Consider the following 21,681-nt stretch of genomic DNA (forward strand, 5'->3'; position numbering starts at 1 on the left):
GTTCAGACGGCCTCACTGGTGAATTCTACCAAACATAAAGAAGATATTAATTCTCTACAATCTTTTTCGGAAAACAAAAGCAGACGGAGTTTCCATTCAGGTTTGGCAGGTTAAGAACACAGCATAGTGTCTGTGAGGATGCAGGTTCAATCCCTGGCCTCGCTCAGTGGCTTAAGGATCCAGCATTTCAGGAAGCTGCAACATAGGTCACAGATGCAGCTCGGATCCAGTTGTTCTGTGGCTGTGGCATAGGCTGGAAGCTGCAGTTCCAATTCAACCCCTAGCCCAGAACTGCCATATGCTACAGGTGTGGCCAAAAAAAAAAAAATAATTATATAAAATAAAATATAGTAAAATAAAAAATAAAGCAGAGGGAACACTTCCTAACTTATTCTACAAGACCAGCATTACTCTAATACCAAAACCACATGAAGTCATTACAAGAAGAAACTACTGGCAAATATCTCTCATGAACATGAAGGAAAACTTTCTAAACCAAATATTAGCAAATCATATCTAACAGTGTATAAACTGAACTAAACACCAAGAACAAATAGTATTTATCCCAAGTATCCAAGTCTGGCTCAACATTTGAAAATCAGTCATAGTAGTTCCTCACATCAACAAGCCAAAGAAAACAAGTTACATGCTTATATCAAGTGATCTAGAAAGAGCACTTAGACAACAAAACTAACTGATCATAAGAAGTTTCAGTAAACTAGGAATGAGGAGAATGTCCTCAACTTTAAAAGGACACCTAGGGATAGGATGAAAAACACATGGCTCACGTCATACTTAATGTTGATAAATGTGGAGCTTTATCCCTAAGTTTGGGAACATGGCAAGAATTTCCTCTTACCACTCCTATTCAACATCAAACAGGAAGCCTAATTAATCAAATAAAGCAAGAAAAGAAATTGTATACAGATTTGAAAGAAAGAAAACTGTCTATGTACAAAATCCTGAAAAACTGACAGAGAAAGAAAGAAAGAAAACAAAAGGCAAAACCCCCTAGAATTAGTATGTGGGGGATACAGGTTAATATACAAAAATCATTAAAAGACATTTATCTGCTTAAGCATCGGCAATAAAGAAATTCAGAATTTGAAACAAAGTAATACTATTTACAATAATGAAAAAGTGAAATAATTAATGCAGAAATCAAATGAAACACATATAAAACCTATATGCAAAACACTATAAAACACTGCTGAAAAAATCAAAGACGACATAAGGAAATGGATTGAAAGACTTAATACTGGTAAGAGAGCAATTCTCAACGTGTTCTGTAATTGCACAGAATCCCAACCAACATAGCAGCAAGCTACGTTGCAGACATCAATAGACTGATTCTAAAGTTTACGTGGGAATGCAAAACACCCAGAATAGCCTGGAATAGTCAACACAGTACAGAAGAAGAAGAGGAACCAAAGTGGAAAATTCATACTAAACTATTTCAACACTTACAATAAAGGTAAATTAAGGAATAGAGGGTGATATTCTAGACACGGAACACACACATAGTCAGTAGAATCTTTTACAAAGAAGCAAAGGCAATTTAATTGAAAAAAAGTTAATCTTTCTCACAAATGGTACTGGTAGAATTGGACATATAAAAAAATGATCCTAAACACAGATCTTTCACAAAAATATACTCAAAATGGATCACAGACCTAACTATAAAATGCAACATCAAATGCAGAATCCATGGAAGAATAAAATAATAACTTGGACTTTTTTAAATTAAAAAAGATAAACTTCTTTGCAAAATACACCATTTGGAGAATAAAAGATAAGGAATATGCTGGAAGAATATATTTGTAAATACATATCTCATTAAGGACCTTTATCCAAATATAGAAAAACTCAGTTAGCAATCAGAAACAAATATCCCAAATAAACATGAGCAAAAGATCTGAACAGGACTTTCCATTGTAGCTCAGCAGGTTAAGGACTGAACATTTCTCTCTGAGGATGCAGGTTCAGTCCTTGGCCTCACTCAGTGGGTTAAGGATTCAGCTTTGCCAAAAGCTGTGGCATAGGTCACAGATGCAGCTGGGATCCAGTGTTTCCATGGCTGTGCTATAGGCCTCAGCTGCAGCTCTGATTCAACCCTTAGCCCAGGAACTTCCATATGCTGCAGGTACAGCCTTGAAAAAAATATCTGAATAGATACCTCATCAAAAATATAGAGAGGACTTTGGATATGACAATGATATTTATATATAACAATAAAGATATCACCTGTGAAAGAAATAATGGTTAAGCTTGTCCTCATTAAAATTTAAAGTTTCTGGCTGCAATAGGCTCTGTCAACATTGTGAGGACAAGCCATAGACTGGGAGAAAATACTGGAAAATACATATTTGATAGAGGGCTGTTTATGCAAAATTTACCCAAAAAGCCTCTTAAAATTCAATAATAAAAAAATGAACAACCTAAATAAAAAGTGAGAAGATGATTCCACAGACACCTCCCCAAAGGTTGAAATATAGGAGGAAAATAAGTATATGAAAATATGTTCAGCATCATTGTCTTTAGGTGACCACAAATTAAAACAGTGCGCTACAACTATGCACATGCTCATTTACACTCATTTGTAAAACATTGACACACCACTTGCTAGAGATAATGCAGAGCAACAGGAACTCTGATACTCTCATTTATTGCTAATGGTAAAACAAAATGATATAATCACTTTGGAAGACATTTTGCACTTCTTAAAATCTAAATATAGTCTTCTGTATGATCCAGAAATTGCAGCCCCTGATGTTTACTCAAGTGATTTGAAAACTCATGTCCACAAAAAATTGCATGCAAATATTTCATAGAAGCTTTATTGATAATCATGAAAAACTAAAAGTATCCAAGCTGCTCCTATATAGATGAATGGATGAATAAAGTGTGGTCCATTGATACATTCACTGAGAGAAAGAAATGAGCTATCAAACAATGAACAGACATGGATGACTCAAATCAATATTTATAACTGAACGAAGCATTTGAAAAGGTAACATACTGTATGACTCCAGATATATGATCTTCTAGAAAAAGAAAAGCTATACAAAATGCAAAAAGATCAATGGTTTCCAAGGATTGTTGAGAGAAAGAGAAGCTTACATAGGTGAGGTGAATGAGGACTCCAGGCAAAGAGCCTATTCTGTATATAATTCAAATGGTGAATTCATAGTACTATGCATTTGTCAAAATTCATAGATCATTGCATTACAAAGAGTAAATTTTAATTTATCAAAATGTTTGAAAATAATTTAAGTGGTTAAGGGATCATGGAATGAAATGTGGAAAATGACCCCCCTGAAAAAATAACAGTATTTTCAATGTTTGCAATAATCTTACTAAAGGTGATAGGACTGAACATTATTGACCTAAGAAACTTAAGAAATGACTGAAATCTCTAAGACCAAAAAAAAAAGCATATATAAGTACTACATTCTGGTTAATAAAGTAGTTTCCCATCATGGTATAGATCAATAATTCTGGTAATGTATGTATGTAGGTAGGTATTGAACAAGTAAATGGGTGGTAGATGATGAAGCCAGAATTCTCAGTTTTGCAGTGGGAGGTTATAAAGAAGAACAAGCTATTACAATCTATGTAGTCATGAAGTATCATATAAGTATGGACCCATTTTTAGCTTAATATAGATTCAGGAAGTAACACAGAGTAATATTTGCATACACATATTTATGCACAGGTTAGTAGGCTCACATATATTTCCTGGTTCTATCCTCCTATAGGATCAAGAAGCAGTGACACCACAGTAGAACGAACACACCCAGAGCTGAGTACTTGGTTCCTAATACCATTCTCCAATAAAAGGAACCAGGTATCAGTGGAGAAATGTCAGATTAGATGGATGTGGTAAGGAATACACAAGCTGACCCTAAAGCATCTCATAGGTCCAGAAAAGAAATAATTTTTTTTTAAAGCAATGTAATGTCTATACATCGAAGGAAACAATAGCCAACTGGAAGAGTTCCCAGGGGCCAAAGCTGAAAAAATTTAGCAACAAAGTAAAACAGCATTGGGTATAACTGAAAGTATAAAACAAACATCCATGAATCCAACTGAGATAAATAAATAATTGAATAAATTAATAAATGAGAAAGAATATACAGATTACCCATGGAAAGGAATCCCAAATAATACATATAGATATTCCACCTTCAATGGGGCAGAGCTTAATTCCCACCCCTTTAGTGTGAGCTGCACAGAGGACTTTCCTTCTGAAGAATAGGGTGTAGAAAGTGGAGGCTGAAGGGGCAAAGCAACTTTATGGTGGAGAACCCTAACAGTACCTCTGCTCCCATCGGCAGCAATAAATCACGTCGAGAGTAGGAAAAAAATAACAATTATAATAAAAACAGCAGACAAATTTTGCCTGCCTCAAACTCTACTGTGAAGGAAGCAATATTTAAGGAAATTTTTAAGATAATCAATTTCATGAGTTTTATGTGTGTATGTCAGTCTCTCAATTTTTGCTGTATCTTGAGAATGTGCCTATCTGCTGATGATAGGTACTCATTTAACAAATGTATAACAAGCAAAACACTTGAATAGCGGATTTTACATCCTTGCAACCCTTTCCTCTTGCTATTCTTTTTTCTTTTTTCTTTTTTAGGACAACACCTGTGGCATAGGGAAGTTCCCAGGCTAAGGGTCGAATCAGAGCTGTGACTGCCAGCCTACACCACAGCCACAGCAACACCAGATCTAAGCTGCATTTGCAACCTATACCACAGCTTATGGCAACATCATATCTTCAACCCACTGAGTGAGGCCAGGGATTGAACCTGCATCCGCACAGACACTGTGGTGGGTTCTCAACACAGTGTGCCACAATGGGAAATCCTCCTCTTGCTATTTTCTGCTTTTTCTCCAGTTTACATTAGTTGAAATACACTGCCATGGTAGACATTTATTTCAAGTAAAAATAAAATAATATTGACAATATGAAATCCAAAATTTCAAAGACTGCTGTTTCTTCACTGGTTATTCCTTGCATTATACACCTCTCTACTTAATACTTTAAAAAAATATATTTCCCAAGGATACCCAATTAGAATTATTCAACTAAATTTAGAGTGAACTAATAAGAACTCTCTCCAGAGGCATTTTAATGCTGTTTCACTGTAAGAATCCCCTGTGACTATTCTGAGGAAAAGACAGATAAAATGAATCTGTTTGTTTTGGAGACAATAGTTAGAAAGCCTAGTCTTCATAGTGGAAGGTAACGAAAGTAAAACAAGAATTAGAACCATAACCATCTCTCTTTCAAAAGGTACTGATAACCAAGTAAGATATTGCATTACCAGGTTTTCCTTGCATCTAAGGTTAGGTCACTGCTATTTTTATAGAATTTGGGGGAAACCAGAGACACTAAATGCCTGGCCTTAGACAGTGCAATTCGGGATAGTTCTTTACATCCCAAGGATTTTCTTTCTCCTGAATTTCTACTCATAGGCCATGCAGCTCACTTCTTTTCTATAGCTGTTATTTCTTGATTCTCATTCAGAAGGGTCTGAGTTCCCTCCTCATGAACTAAGAGCTCCACTTCACTAACCACCAAAACACATGACTTTGGAGTTCCTGCTGTGGTGCAGGGGGTTCAGGGTCCAGAGTTGTCTCTGCGGTGGTGCAGGTTCAATATTGGTGAGGTGAGTTAAGAAGAATCCCGCATGGCTGCAACTGCAGCATAGGTCGCAGGGGCAGCTCAGATTCGATCAATGGCCCCAGAACTTCCATATGCTGTGGGTGCAGCTGAAAAAACGAAACAAAACAACCTAACTCTATCACCTCTATTTGCCTGTTTCACTGAAGTAACTATTGCCCTTATCCCACTTTCTTCTCTTCCTTTTTCTTTCACCAATGTAGTTTTTTGGGGAGTCTTACACACATTCCAGGCAACCTTAGTTCCTGATTCTGCTTTGCAGGCAGTTAGAGACTAAGGACAGGGGTTCATTTGGTTGCTACTCTCTCCCATTTCCAGGAATTCTAACTTCCCTCCCAAACAAGTTAGGACCAGAGGCATTGTTTCTTAAGAAAAAACTTTGCAATCCTACTTTAGTCTCAGCCTTTCAGATATAACATGAATTGACTTCTTGCGACGGCCCACAGAGCTTTGCCACCACGTCGCCAAGGCTTTCGTGGATCACACGTTGTAGGAGCTCCTCAATACCCTGCTTGTCTTCTGGATGTAGCACCTGCCACCAGCCACTGGGACTGTCACCTTCCTGCCAGGGCCTTCTCAATATCAGGAAAATGCTTTCAATTGGTCCTATTCTTCAGTATGTTTCATCTCACTCTATACAGCCAGGAACATTCTGCCCACCTCCACCTACACACTATGTAAACTTCTTATCACACAAGAAAAGCAAAGGCAGAAACAAGCTGTGAAATCCATGAAATACTCCAAAAGTAAAGCATCACACACGGACTCTCAAATGAAAGCAACAGAATATTTGGGTTTGAACAGTCAGTCAAATTACTACCACATGGGATTACACAATTGTGAGTATATTTTTCATTTCTCATCTCATCGATTTTTTCATTTTCTGTCAATTTATAACTTAGCTCAATGAACTTTGGTTATGAGAATGTCTTCTAAAAAATGAAAGGTCATGATTTAATTCTCAAAAGAATATTATTTGATTACTAGTATATAACTATTAATTTTGATGGCTCTGACCCTTTCAGTAAGTTATTAATTATCTTTGTAGGCAGGAATGACATTATAGACCTTGAAAAAATTATGGAAAATAACTCTCGAAAAGGACAAACTTCAAAATGTTTCATTTTCAGAAAAATCATTAGAACATGTGGTGACTGAACATTAGAACATGTTGTAGAGGTCTACCTAATTTTTTTACACATATGATCAAACTTTTAAAAGAAAGTGCAACACATTTGATAAGTATATTTCTATACAAATGTGATTATTAGTCCTATCAAATTGACTCACTGTGATCTATAAGATACAAGTTTTTCTGTCCTGGCTTAGATACATTTTCAGAACTCAGTAAAATCTGGTTAATAATTTATTAGTCCATTATATTATACATTTTTTTATACCAGCAGAGGAGATTTTTAAAAAGTAATCCTGTATTCACTAAATCTTGTTTCTTGTTTGCATTTATAAGCCTGGAAGAAGCAACTAAGAAATGAAAAATTACACATCTGTAAATGAATTCATACTTCTGGGATTAACAGATGATCCAAAGCTAAATGTTTTGATTTTTCTATTTCTATTTTTCACATATATACTGAGTATAACTGGAAACCTGACAATTATCACCCTCACTCTGATAGAGTCACACCTCAAAACTCCCATGTATTTCTTCCTTAGGAACTTCTCTTTCCTAGAAATCTCATTCACCACAGTGTGTATTCCTCGCTTTCTGGTCAGCATTGTAACAGGAGACAGGACCATTTCCTATCATTCTTGCATGGCCCAGGTCTTTTTCTTCATACTCCTTGGTGCAACAGAATTTTTCCTTCTGACTGCTATGTCCTATGATTGGTACGTGGCCATTTGTAAGCCCCTGCATTACACCACAATAATGAACAGCAGAATCTGCAACCAGCTTGTCGTTAGTTCTTGGCTGGCTGGATTTCTCATTATCTTTCCACCTGTGATCATGGGACTTCAGCTGGATTTCTGCGACTCCAACATCATTGACCACTTCACCTGTGACTCTTCTCCCATGCTTCTAATCTCCTGCACAGACACAGCATTCCTAGAGCTCATGGCATTTTTCTTGGCAACATTCATGCTCATGGTAACCTTAACACTGGTGATTCTTTCTTATGCATTCATCCTTAAAACAATTCTGAGGATCCCCTCTGCTGAGCAAAGGAAAAAGGCCTTTTCCACTTGCTCCTCACACATAATTGTTGTCTCCATTTCTTATGGAAGTTGCATTTTCATGTATGTTAAAACTTCCGCCAAAGAAGGAGGGGCTTTGACCAAGGGGATAGCAGTCTTAATACCTCTGTTGTCCCAATGCTAAATCCTTTTATTTACTCCCTAAGGAACCAGCAGGTAAAGGAGTCCTTTAAGAAGCTGGTCAAAAAATGCTTCTTAGATAAATTTTAATCAGACAGAAATTCATGCCTTGAACTTTATGTGGAACTGACGTCTAACACAACTATTAATATTATATTTCTCCATCTGATATTATTTTCAACTTCCTTGTCCTTCAGGTTTTATTCTCCTTTTATTGCTTTTGATCTCACTTACTTCACCTATATTTTTATTTAATTTTTAAGATCAACATGAGTACTTTTATTTGTCTGTAATAATTAGACCTCACACCTTGCAATGGGATCTAGGAACCAAGAGTGTTTCCTAGTTTAACAAATGATAATGCCATTATATCACTTATCTTTTTATATGTACATACCCTGAAATTTTTCTGAGCTTGAGTGATTTGATATAACATAAATGAGAATGGGAATTTAATAAAAATTCCAGAATTTAGTTTTAATAATCACTGAAGGACTTTCTTTCTGAACATTAATAAAGAGTTACAGAAAAGTTATCATTAAGGAATTCTAAAAAGATGATTTCTCCCAGGACATAAGCATGAGGTATTAAAATAAATAGATCTTAAGAGTTCCCACTGTGGCTCAGTGGGTAAAGAACCCAACATAGTGTCCATGAGAATGCATGTTCCATCCCTGGCCTCACTCAGTGGGTTAAAGATCTGGTGTTGCTGCAAGCTGCAGATGGGTAGGTCACAGATGGGGCTCAGATCCAACATTGTTGTGGCTGTGGCACACGCTGGCAGCTACAGCTCCAGTTCTAGCTAGCCCCAGAACTTCCATATGCCCCAGGTGCGGCCCTAAACGGAAAAAATAAAAAACCTGTCTGTGTGATAAAGTCTCCTACATCCAGTGTGCCTGTTCTATTTATCCTTGTATCTCCTATAGTTTTTACATAATAAATGTTGATCTTTGCTATTTGGGGCATAGGTACTATATCTTCATTGTGAAGTTCAGGCTTTAATACTACAATATATTTAATACTTTTTGTACTAAATTTCAGAGTTACTCTAAGCATGGTATTGACATTTCTGTAACACCCCAATACCCACACAATGAAACGTCTTTAGGAAACTATGCAGATGGTTGATCCACAACCCATTATTTTCTTTCAATTTGTTAAGAGTGAGCCTGGAGCTCATTTGAGGCTCCTATGGAAAGAACCTCCTACGAAAAGAAGGCTTTTGCTTCTCTTAGGAATTTCCTCTCTGAAGTTTTTGACAATTAAAACCATATATTTTTATCCCCCAGATAGTTCTAAAAATTTCTGATACACTGACGTTACCCTAAAACGTTTTCCACTGTTGACAGAAATAGAGTTATACATAATCAAAAACAGGTGAACATTAACAAATTCTGAGAATATGAATGCCTAAAACATCCATATGATATTTACATTTTCTTGTCTCAGCAAAAACATTTTCTATATCTCCTTGTAAAAAGTGTTTTGCTCGGAGTTCCCATTGTGCCTCAGCAGTTAATGAACCCGACTAGGATCCATGAGGATGCAGGTTCCATCCCTGGCCTCGCTCAGTGGGTTGAGATCTGGTGTTGCCATGAGCTCTGGTGAAGGTAGCAGACATGGCTTGGATCCCACGTTGCTGTGGCTGTGCCATAGGCTGGCAGCTATAGCTACAATTCGACTCTTATCCTGGGAACCTCCATATGTCACGGGTGTGGCCCTGAAAAAGAAAAAAAAAAAGTGTTTTGCTCAGTTTGATAGTAACTTCATTTAGAATTGGGAAATATAACGGCCTTTTCTGAGGCATCATAGGTGTGAATTTTCCAGCTTTTCCAGAATTACCTTTGTGTTTATCTCTTTGCTTGATAAGACTTTTTATTTTTTCAGTAGTTGTTTTGGAGCTTCTATGAAAATATAAATGTTTGCTTTGCATATGCTGATATAACTATGACTCAAGTAACATGGTACTCAGTCAAGTCCAGATCCTTGAAAGCATTTAGCAGAAAAATAGTGTGTTGGTAAATGTTTAACAACCAGTTCTCAGAAAAATATACACAGACATAGTATAAATGTTACTAATATAATATACAATAATAAAACATACAGTAAACTTCACTGTAAATTCTATATGCTCAGTTGACTTTCAAAGAATGGTTTCACTGACTTTCACCAAATTCATGACTATTTCCAAACTTTGGCTGCCAATCCACCACAATTTGACAAATGGCTTTGAATTTGACAAGGCACTCAAATGCACAATTATAGTCAGAAGTTTCAATATACTCAATAATTGGTATAAAAATGTTTATCTAAAAAACTAGTAAATATATGGAAGATTTGAACAAACATTAATCTAATTGACACTTTTAGAATATTCCACCCAATATCAAAAGAATACTCATTCTTTCCAGTAACACACAAAACATTATCATAATAGACCATAATCTGGGTGACAAAATGTCTCAAGACATCACAACACTCAAGCCATAGAATGTATGTTTACTGAAGACTGTGTAATTAACATAGAAATAAATATATAAAGATATCTGGAAAACCCACTAATATTTGAAAACTAATGTATCAATATGTAATCTATGGGTCAAAGGAAATCAAAGAAAAATTAAAGGGCAGTTTAAATAAAATAACATGAAATTACAACATACCAAAATTTTCAGGGTACTGCAAAAGCATTACTTTAAAAGAAACTTACAATTCCCTTGTGGTGCAGTGGTTTAAGGACCTGACCTTGCCACTGCAGCAGCCCAGGTCACTGCTGTGGCACAGGTGCGATCCCTGGCCCAGGAACTTCCACATCCTGCGGGCATGGCCAAATGAATAAATAAATGAAGTCTACTTTAAATCATCTTCCAAAGGCCTTTGCAGAAATAAAAGAAACTTAAGATTCTCAAATTATATTAGAAAAAAAGGAAATTTTCAGATCAATGATCTTAACTTTTCATCTCTATAAACTAGAAAAATAGGAGAGCAAATCAAACTCAAAGCAGCCAAATAAAAGGAAATAATAAAGATCAATGTGGAAATCAATGAAAAAGATAACAGAAAAGTAAATAAGAAAATAAGAAGGAAAATGAATCTGGCTCTTTTAGAGTGCCATTAAAACTGACAAATTTCTAGCCACATTGAGAGGGAAATTATTGAGTGAATAATGTGAAGACTGTGAATTTTTTTTTGTTTTTGGCCATGCCCAAAGCACATGGAAGTTTCTGGGCCAAGGATCAAACCACACCACAGTAGTGATCTGAGCTGCTGCAGTGACAATGCTGACTCTTTAAACCTCTACATCATAAGGGAACTCCATAAGGTGGATTTTTTTGGACAATTTAGGCTGGTTAATTTAAAAACAAGTGAAATGGTAAAACTCCTTGAAAGACATAAATAATAAAAGTTCATTAAGAAAAAAATAAATATAACAGTCCCATATCCATTGTGGAAACTGCACATCTGATAAAAAAAAAAAAAAAAAACCTCTCAGCGAGTAGATCTAATGGCAAATAACCAAGGACATACAAAATATAATTTAAAAAAAGAAAAAGAAACTACAGCTAACATTTTACTTCACTGTGAAAACCTGAAGTATCTCAAACCAAGGAAAACATAAGACCTGGATGTTCACTCTTCACATGGTACTGTAGATCCTCATTTACAAAACAAAGTAAATAATAGTAATAATAATAATAAGATATGAAAGCATTCATATTGGAAAGGAAGATGCAAAACTGAATTTATTTGCCAACAGCATAAACACCTACATAGAAAAGCCTATGACTTCCTGTTTTAGCTCCAATATGTAAAAAGCATGGAAATTCTCACCTCTGCTTTACAACAAGAAAAAGGTGAAAAAAACTCAGTATTAATAACTTCGTCTGGATCCAAAAGAGATGTGAAGCTGCAGAGCAAACTGCACCCTAAAATCTGGAGCAACAGGAGAATCCTGAGTCACAACTGAGATTACTTGCTCAACACATGATACTGGAATCACGAGTAGGTAGGAACACTGTATTAGTAATTATGACACACTACTGGAGACCAGAGCTCATTATCATGAGAGTGAAAATTATCTAAGGATTGTCATAAAAAGGGGGTCCCCACTTTTTCGTAGGTTTTGCCTCCTCTAATCCCACCATGTTCTCAAACTGAAAATCTAAGATCACCTCCTGATTCAGACGAGAAAGGGGAACCATTCTGAAATAATCCCAGAATACTCTTCAAAGGTCTACATTCCAAGGAAAAAGTTGTACCAGAAACACTTACAAAGGCCCAGAAACACAGGCACCCTAAAAGCCTGAGATTTAATCATAAGAATGCTATTCTTCTTCTATTCTCTTGTGCTATTCTTTACAACTTAAAACCACAACAACAGAAATCAAAAACATCTCCCTCAAAAATACTTAATTTCAGAAGGAAATCTTTATAGTGGAGAGATCTGGATGATATCCGTTAACCAAGTTTAACAGAGTTAGTTAGCATCAGTGATAAGACATAAGGATATCATAGTCTCTCTAAATAACACACTGAAAAAGGCACACAAAATTATAGCTTCATATAATTCCTAGAAAACATCACACAAACAAAATTGGGAGGTATTCTACAAAGTACATGACCAATACTCTTAAAATACGTGAAGGTCATGGAAAATGAAGAAAGACTTAGGACCTTTCACAGGTTAGGAAAAGCTTAGAAACCTGATCTCTAAAACAATGAAGGACTACAGACTTGACCAACAGGTAAAGGGCATTGAGAGAAACATTGATGAAGTCTGAATAAAAGCTGTACTTTAACTATTAGTAGTGTAACAAAATTAGTTTCTTAGTTTTGCTAATGTTTCATGACTATATAAAAAGATGTTGCCCTTATAGAAAGCTGAGCAAAATATATAAAGGAGATCTGTACTATTTTTACAAATCTTTTACATCTAAATTTATAAAGATTTTTAAAAATCTGGTGCTTAATCCCATCTTCCTAAATGTAAGAAACCATTCAACTAGTCACAGACAAACTCCTAAAATTGCATGTGCTGTGGCTAAACCTTCTCCCTCTTATTCAAAAAGGACATGTCTGTGGATTCCTTTCCATTTATCCAACAGGGGACACTTTGCTTGTTCCTATGCTTGGCTAAATGTAAATAATGTGGCAATAAACATGAAAGTGCAGATACTTGTCAAGTTAGTCTTTTTAGTTCCTTCAGGTAAATACCCAGAAATGGAATTTCTGCATTATATGGTAATTCTATTTTCAGTTTTTTAAATCCCCGCCCACCCCCAGACAGTTTTCCCTAGTGGCTGTACCAACTTATACACCCACCAACAGGGCAAAAGAATTCCCTTTTCTCTACATACTCTCCAATACTTGCTACTTGGCGGGTTGATAATAGCCATTTTACCAAGGATGAGATGCCATCTCATTGTGGTTTTGATTTGCGTTTCCCTGATCATCAGGGATACTGAGAACTTTTTCATGTACCTGTTGGCCATCTGTATGTCTTCTTTGGGAAAATATCTATTCAGATCCTCTGCCTACTTTCTATTTGGGTTTGGATTTATTTGGGTTTTGCTAGTGAGTTGTATGAGTTATTCATATATTTTGGATATTGACCCCTTGTCAGATACATGGTTTGCAAATATTTTTTCCCACTTTTCAGGATACCTATTCATTTTTTTTTATTCTTTTGCTGTGCAGAATCTTTTTTATTTTGATGTAGTCCCACTTGTTTATTTTTGCTTTTGTTGCTTATGCCAAAAAAGTGTGGTCAAGAACAAAGTCAAGGAGCTTTTCCTCTGTTTTCTTCTTCTTCTTTTATGAATCATTCATGAAAAAGTGACACTAAATAATTGACAAAAATATTCTTTCCAGGTGGATTTTTTTCCCAGGGGTTTGGTTCTATACCCTTTCTTTACTGTGAGAGGGAAGAAAGGAAGGAAGGAAGGAAGGAAGGAGAAAGAAAATTCAGTCAAATATCACTGAGTATATCCACTGTTCAAATGTCAGAGATTTCCTGGCTGAGGTTGGTATAAGAATGAGATAATTCCCCCAGATAGCCTCATGCTATTAGGTTTCATCTTGAATACCAATGCCTGATAATAGAGCAGTATTTATCATAATCACTACTTCCAGCCCTATAAATGGTCCCTATTATGCAAAGTAACAGCTATTGTTTCAGCTTTTATTTTCTTGGTAGAGCATTGACCACATAGTCTGGCATCCCCATGACACCATTAATTACATCCTGGAACTCATTAGCTGATTAAATTTAACTAACTAAAATTAAAGTGTAAAATACCCACACTTGGGTCACACATTTTAACTATTCTCTCTAAATCCAAGAATGCAGGTATCTATAACATTTTGTTAAAACTCTCAACTAACAATGCATAACCTTCCACAGAGAACCTCAGCTATACTTAAAAAAAAAAAAAAAAAAAAACCACTCATCATCATTTGTACTATAGAATCACATAGGTTGGGATTTCTTCTATTATTTCCCAGTTAAATTTCTACCTCATATTCATGTTTTCTCATTAAAATTTGCAAGACAGCCAATGAGAGTCTCTCTTCTTTTAAAACAATAATTAGGAAAATAATTTGAAAAATAATCAAGGAAGAAATATTCTTTTCATTAGCCTTTCCCTTTGTGTCATGCAGAGTCTGATATTGTAGGTAGAATTCTATATCCTTCCCATACATATGGCTCCCAAGGGGACCTCATTGAAAAGTGTTGCTAAAATTAATTGCATTGTAAATGCACTAGTTTTTCTGTCTCCAGAGAGGTTTCTTTTATGTTTCCCTCAAAAACAAACTCTTCTGTGACCTTATACTCAAATATATATATATACATATGTCCTTTTGGAGAAAACCTTCTTGGAAAACGTATATCACTGAGCAGTATCAGAAAAGTCATGAAACATATGACATTTAAATTTCCAAACAAAATATTTTTGGAAGTTGGGTCACTGGATTTTCTCATCCTTACGGACTGAGTATTTGACTGAGAAATGGATGGTTTATGACAAGGAATATCTGAACAAAAATCTTTAAATTTGAAATAGTGAGTACACAAATGTAAATTAGTTTATAAAATGTAGCAAATTGAAGGAAGCCTCTTCTATCTAAACATTATGTTTCTCTTCCTACAGATAATCAGAAAAATATTTCAGCTTAAACTGTGATTTGGCTCCATCAAGGACTAGCATGAAAATATGTTTCTTCTTTATCTGCAATGTTAATTATCTTTAGAAATCATGTAACTCTAAGGATTACTCTCTTTGAAATGCAGCATGGGGACATTATGTCAATTCTTGCCTTATTTTATCTCCCTACAACGTCCTAAATTTGTCACAGCTGAGCCCATATGTATATCACACTTGCCTCTGGAGGTAGAATTTTTTCAGCCAGGTCTAATCTTGTATGACCAAGTATAGTCATTCCAGCCACAGGCTACGGTATCTCATGCCTTTGTCATTTGCACAGTCCTAACAACCCACACTTTGATTCTGTTATGAAATCAGTCTACCCTCAGAGTTCAATTATCATCAATCTGCTAGAAAGTACTCTTTCTAGTACTGGTAGCAGGCACATCATGCTGAACTACACAGATAAGTATCTTTCAAGATATTGAGCATCTACCTCACTGGGATTCCAAAATTCCCATAACCTAAAGTTCCCATTTTGTGGACAATCATTGTTCCTAGTATCTTTTTCTGTCAGGATTGACTGGTTCTGAATAGTTGAGGCATAAATGCAGAGCTAAACCCATACAGCTAAAGAAATATGTGGATTTTGAGGCCACTTCGAATCAAGGTTGCATACACATTACTCAGTTATTAATGTGGCATTTAAATCATCAAAAAATTGAATCAGAGTCAGTGGTAAGCACTAGGAATAATGCAGTGGCAGACAGACATGGATGCTAACACCTATATATACTTCTCATGTGACCTTGGGCAGGTTACATACCACCTCTGTACCTCAATTTCCTCAGCTGCAAAGTGAGTCTCTTAATAGGACCTACCAAGAACGTTTTGGGGGCAGAGGGTAAAAGCCTATCTAGATCTTTGCTATAATATTAATGATATTGATAAAAATAATAAAACTCTATATAGTGTGTTATATGAGTCCTTACTGCGATTATTGCTGTTATGATCTTTCTTTCAATATACTTTCTTTCCTGATCACAAGCTTGAAAACTATGGTTTGATAAACAATGAAGTTACCAGATTATTATTTTTGAAAGCAGAACTTGATAAGGGTTGTCATAAAATAAATTTCTGAAATAATTACTTAAGTCAGAGGGAATACTGTGATCTCTTTCATCGTTTACATGACTGACTACATTGAAGCAGTTCAACTGGAACTTTTACACTGTGGCTTTGTTTATTGATAAGGGCTAGCATTGTGCTGTGTCATCTTTAGTCAAAGAGGAGTGAGTAGGATCAATTTTCCATAAAGGCAAAGGGAACGGATTTCAATGAATCAATTAATAAATACAACAGTTTTTGCTTAACTTTTTACTATGAATAGACCAAAACTTATTTAGAAATACACTGCCTTCCAATTCAAAAATAAGTTTTCCAACAGCAGAATGGAATTTTATGGACATTACATTTTCAAAAATACTATCAACTCAATAACTTGTTTATACTTCCCAATGAATGACTTCCCAATGAAGTATGCTAAGTAGTTTGATCATCGTTACTCATTTTTAGGACTGTAAAAAACAAACATCTATGTGTTAAATAACTAATAAAAAATATACAGCAGGAAATTATCCGAGCTTTGATTAAAGTCCAAGTTTTTAAAGTAATAAAACACAGACAATTTTTCGCTACTAAATACATTCTAATAAGAGTTTGCGATTCTGACAGTAACAATTTTTTTCTTCTTGTTAATGCATGCCTTATTGTTCTTTGTGCAGAAGAAGAGCGCTATAAATGTATTAGGAAATCACATCAGGAGTTGATATCCACTCTTATTTTTACCTACAGATCTGCAGAATTCAGAGTTCAGTCATGCCAAATAAAACAACAATTAGAGAATTCATTCTTCTGGGACTTACAGATGACCCCGAGTTACAAGCTGTGATATTCTTCTTCATGTTGTTCACCTATTTATTAAGTGTAGGTGGAAACATGACCATCATCATGTTAATGCTATCAAATGTCTGTTTGAAGACTCCTATGTATTTCTTCCTCAGGAATTTCTCTTTCTTAGAAATTTCATTCACTACGGTCTGTATTCCTAGGTTTCTGATCAGCATTGCAACGGGAGACACAACCATTTCCTATAATGCTTGCATGACACAAGTATTTTTTTTAATCCTTCTGGGTTCCACGGAGTTTTTTCTTCTGGCTGTGATGTCCTATGACCGCTATGTGGCTATCTGCAAACCTCTACACTACACAACCATCATGAGTCACAAAGTCTGCCACCAGCTTGTCATCAGCTCCTGGCTGGCTGGTTTCCTCATTATCTTTCCCCCAGTGACTATGGGCCTCCAGCTGGATTTCTGTGACTCCAATATCATTGACCATTTCACTTGTGACTCTTCTCCTATGCTACTGATTGCTTGCACTGACACAAAGTTTCTAGAGCTGATGGCATTTTTCTTAGCAGTATTCACACTCATGGTAACTCTGGCCTTGGTGATTCTCTCTTACACACTCATCCTCAGAACAATTCTCAAGATCCCCTCTGGCCAGCAAAGGAAAAAGGCCTTTTCTACTTGTTCCTCCCATATGATTGTGGTATCCATTTCTTATGGGAGTTGCATTTTTATGTATGTAAAAACATCTGCAAAAGAAGGTGTCACTTTGAGCAAAGGGGTGGCAGTACTTAATACCTCTGTTGCTCCCATGCTGAATCCCTTTATTCATACCTTAAAGAACCAGCAGGTAAGACAGGCCCTTAAGGACATCACCCAAAAGATGTTATTATCAAACAAGCATTAATCACTATGAAATCTACAGCTGAAATCACAAATTAACCACACATAAATACCAATTACTGTTCTAGGTGGTAGGTATACAGAAGGGGATAAAGCATACAGAAAAAAGTTCTTGCTATTGTAGAGCTAGCTCACTTCTAGTGAGGGATAGTACATATTAAGGTGTCAATCTTACAGAAAATTAAATTACCTAGTATTTTTAGAAAATGCTATGAACAAAACTGAAATACTTTAAGGAAAGGAAGGTAGAATTCACATTAAATAGGGTGGTCAACGATTTCACAGGCATTTTACAGCTCCGTTTTAATTCCCTTTTTCTATTTCCAAAAGTATTTATCTGTATTAACTTTTTTCCCAATAATTTCCCCAGGTCCCTGTATTCATCTATTTCACACTTGTCAAACACAGGGAAATGTGAAGTGTGACTGAAGTAAACATTGGTCTTAAATTTCAAAAGACAAGTGGAAAGTTCTAGATAGCCTGTTCAAACCCCACATGAAAATAAATGGTGCAAAATGAAGTTCACAACAACCTCCCACTAAGAAATGAAATAAAACCTAAATTCAAGGCTTAGAAACCCATGCTTTAGGATTATTTCTACCAAAGGACTCTGCCCCATCCCTCCTCTTATTTCCTTATTCTATTGAGTAAGATAGTCAGAATCTATAAAGAGAAAAATAGCTGATAAATAATTATCTCCCAGTGATAATGGGTTATTCAGCCTGTCCAGGATACTTTCCTCCAGCTCTGCTTCATCAAAAATATTTATCTACATCTTCTCAGGTTACACATTTTTTATTAAACAGTAAAATTAAATTGTGATAGACTGCAGCAGTTTGGGAGGGTGATTTCTCCCAATGGCTGATACAAACAGAAATTACTACTAATTATAAATTAATAAAACAATTAATGACTTATTATCAGGAATGACTGCTTTTACCCTACATGCAGTGATTTTTTTTGACATATCACATTATCAGAAAGTTTTAGCATTAAATAGACAGAGGTGGATAATCATAAAACCCAGTTCATGAAATTACTGAAAATCAGTACAGAATGTTTACACACCTATTTAACACACATATAGGGATAAGAGAACCCAATTTCATGGGTACTCAAATAAGAAGGGAAATTCAAAGACAATTCACACACCTTTGCTCTTTTCAAATGATCATGCTATTTAATTAGGAGGAATGAAAATATAGTAATTAGGAGTTCCCACTGTAGCTCAGCAGTAAGGAACCTGAATAGTATCCATGAGGACACAGGTTCAATCCCAGGCCTTGCTCAGTGGGTTAAGGATCCAGCATTGCCATGAGCTGTGGGGTAGGTAACAGATGTAGCTCAAATCCCAGGTTGCTGTGACTGTGGCTTAGCCTAGCAGCTACAGCTCCAATTCAACCCTGCCTGGGAGATTCCATATGCCGCAGCTACAGCCCTAAAAGCAAATATAAATATATATATATATACACATACACACACACACACACACATATATATATATGAATACAGTAAGACTAATACAAAGCAAAGTAAAAAAATATATATATGAATATAGTAAGACTAATACAAAGCAAAGTAAAAGCAAATATATATGTATATATATATATGAAAACAGTAAGACTAATACAAAGCTAATTACTGTAAAATCTTCTGAAATTCTAATATCATTTAAAATGTGAGCCAAACACAAATATAAGGTTACATACAACATTCCAAATACTGACAAAACTGTAAAATTGTATAATTATATGGCACCAATGTAATTATAGTACTACATAAACTATTAAAAATACTCTTGAAATCCTTAGGATAAAGTATTAATTAGCAAATGTTCATATGGCCACAGATAATATGAATATATATATTTATAATATGGAAGTAATTACTAAAAAACTAAAGTTTGAAGAGCTGTGGCTACAAAACATTCCCAAGACTTATTAATATCATATCATGCATACACCATTTATTTATTTAAAGTATTTGTGTGTGTGATTCCACACACTGTAGTTTATTTTTTTCTTTTCTTTTTATTTATTTATTTTTTTTAGGGCCGCACCCATGACATATGGAATTTTGTAGGCTAGAGTTTGAGCCGGAGCTGCAGCTGCCAGCCTACACCTCAGCCACAGCAATGAGGGATCTGAGCTGCCTCTGCATCCTACAATGTGGCTCACAGCAATGCCAATCCTTAACCCACTGAGCAAGCCCAGGAGTCAAACCCATGTACTCATGGATACTAATCAGGTTTGTTACTGCTGAGCCATGACAGGACTCCAACACACACTGTAGTTTATTAAAGTGTGGCAGTGTACATGTGCAGGAACACAGTGGAAGGAACTTAAAACCCTAGTAAACTGAATGTCTAGGTTCAGTGCTTTACATATAGTTTTTATATCCAAGAACACAGCCCATAACCCCATATTTTTGTAGAAGATTGGTGTGGGGTATCATTTAATATTATTGAGAGGGGTTTCAAATCATTTTCTAGTCTCCAGCATCAAAAAAACTATTAAAGTGCTTAAAATAACTGAATTTTCCATATAGAGGGGATTACACATATATAATATGAAGAATAGCAGATAAAAGAGACTTGCCATGAACTTTACTTTCCCATGACTGTGGCAAATAATTACAAATAGGTTGAAAAATTCTTTCTTGAAGAATGAAGCTATGACTCCAGAATTCTCAACACACAGTCAGTATCCTAAGAGTTGAGCTTCATTTGAGAGGAGATTCATTTGCACTCTTGATGTAGTCCAACTTTCTCACTTGTGAGATAAAGAAAGTGAACCCAGAAAGGGGAAGGGAATTTTTCCAAGTGTCTCTGAATTGGTGCAAATTTCAATCTACATCCCAATTCAGTTAACTTTCCATGCACCATGCTGCCTACCAATTTGTTCCTTGCCTGGTCATGGCTTCTGAAATGACTTATACTTTCCAAACAAATTCTGCAGGCCAAAAATTAGGAGCACTTTATGGTAGCACATAGAACATCAAACCCAGCAAGAAGATGTTATGGAATGTCCCCCAAGTTGAGAAAACATCCCTCTCCCAGTTATTAGGAAATGTCTCCTAACAGTCGATCTTTATCCTAAACTAGTCAAGGGCTTTTTCTTAGATATCAGCCTTTTTCTCAATTCCCAGATAGGGCACTGACTGGCAGAAATCCAATCAGAAATGCACTTTGCTGAAAATCTTCAGATACCTGACATCCCATGCCTACTTGTATCTCAAAGTTGCCCTAAATAAAGCCGGGAACTGTTGGATTTGCACAGCCCAGGTTCCAAATGCGTTAATGTTTCCTCTCACTTCCTTCCAGTGCAACTGCCTGTAGAGATTCTCCAAGGAAAACATGAAAGCAACCCCCTTGTTTTAAACTGTAGCAGGAACACTTAACATGAGATCTACCTTCTTAAATTTTTAAGGCTGCAGTTCAGTACTGTCAACTGTAGGCACAATGCTGGACAGCGGATCTCCTCCTGGTTATAGAATTACATAACGTCTTTGAGGTTCACTGATTTTACAGCATGTGTCAAAATCTCCTTCCTTTCTAAGGCTGAACACTATTCATTGTACATTTACATGATGATTTCCTTATCCATTCATCTGTTAGGCTGAATACAAAATACAGCAGTAAGGGGGTTGCCTTATTTTGGCTATTGTGAATAAGGCTACAGTGAACATGGGAGTGAAG

At 35.8% G+C, this 21,681-nt stretch overlaps 4 protein-coding genes and 1 pseudogene across 4 annotated transcripts in view; all 5 read left to right on the plus strand.

Moving 5' to 3' along the window:
* Window positions 1–21,681, plus strand: part of LOC146403237 (olfactory receptor 6C3-like) — a 555,083-nt gene that overhangs the window by 129,048 nt on the left and 404,354 nt on the right. The window lies entirely within an intron of this gene.
* Window positions 1–21,681, plus strand: part of LOC146403242 (olfactory receptor 6C2-like) — a 143,093-nt gene that overhangs the window by 11,500 nt on the left and 109,912 nt on the right. The window lies entirely within an intron of this gene.
* The window catches only part of LOC100736710 (olfactory receptor 6C75-like), a 133,312-nt gene that overhangs the window by 8,109 nt on the left and 103,522 nt on the right, over window positions 1–21,681 (plus strand). The gene's annotated exons all lie outside the window — the stretch shown is intronic.
* On the plus strand, window positions 7,182–8,116 carry LOC106507486 (olfactory receptor 6C76-like; annotated as a pseudogene).
* LOC110260672 (olfactory receptor 6C65-like) lies at window positions 11,215–18,012 on the plus strand. The gene has a single exon (XM_021091755.2). It carries the CDS (start codon window positions 17,050–17,052, stop codon window positions 17,986–17,988), a length of 939 nt encoding a protein of 312 aa, XP_020947414.2. The 5' UTR covers window positions 11,215–17,049; the 3' UTR covers window positions 17,989–18,012.

The sequence above is a fragment of the Sus scrofa genome, chromosome 5, assembly GCF_054392235.1.
Source record: "Sus scrofa isolate SSC_HxYL_T2T_F1_AM1 chromosome 5, Sscrofa_HxYL_maternal_Yorkshire_Landrace_v2.0, whole genome shotgun sequence".
Taxonomy (NCBI): domain Eukaryota; kingdom Metazoa; phylum Chordata; class Mammalia; order Artiodactyla; family Suidae; genus Sus; species Sus scrofa.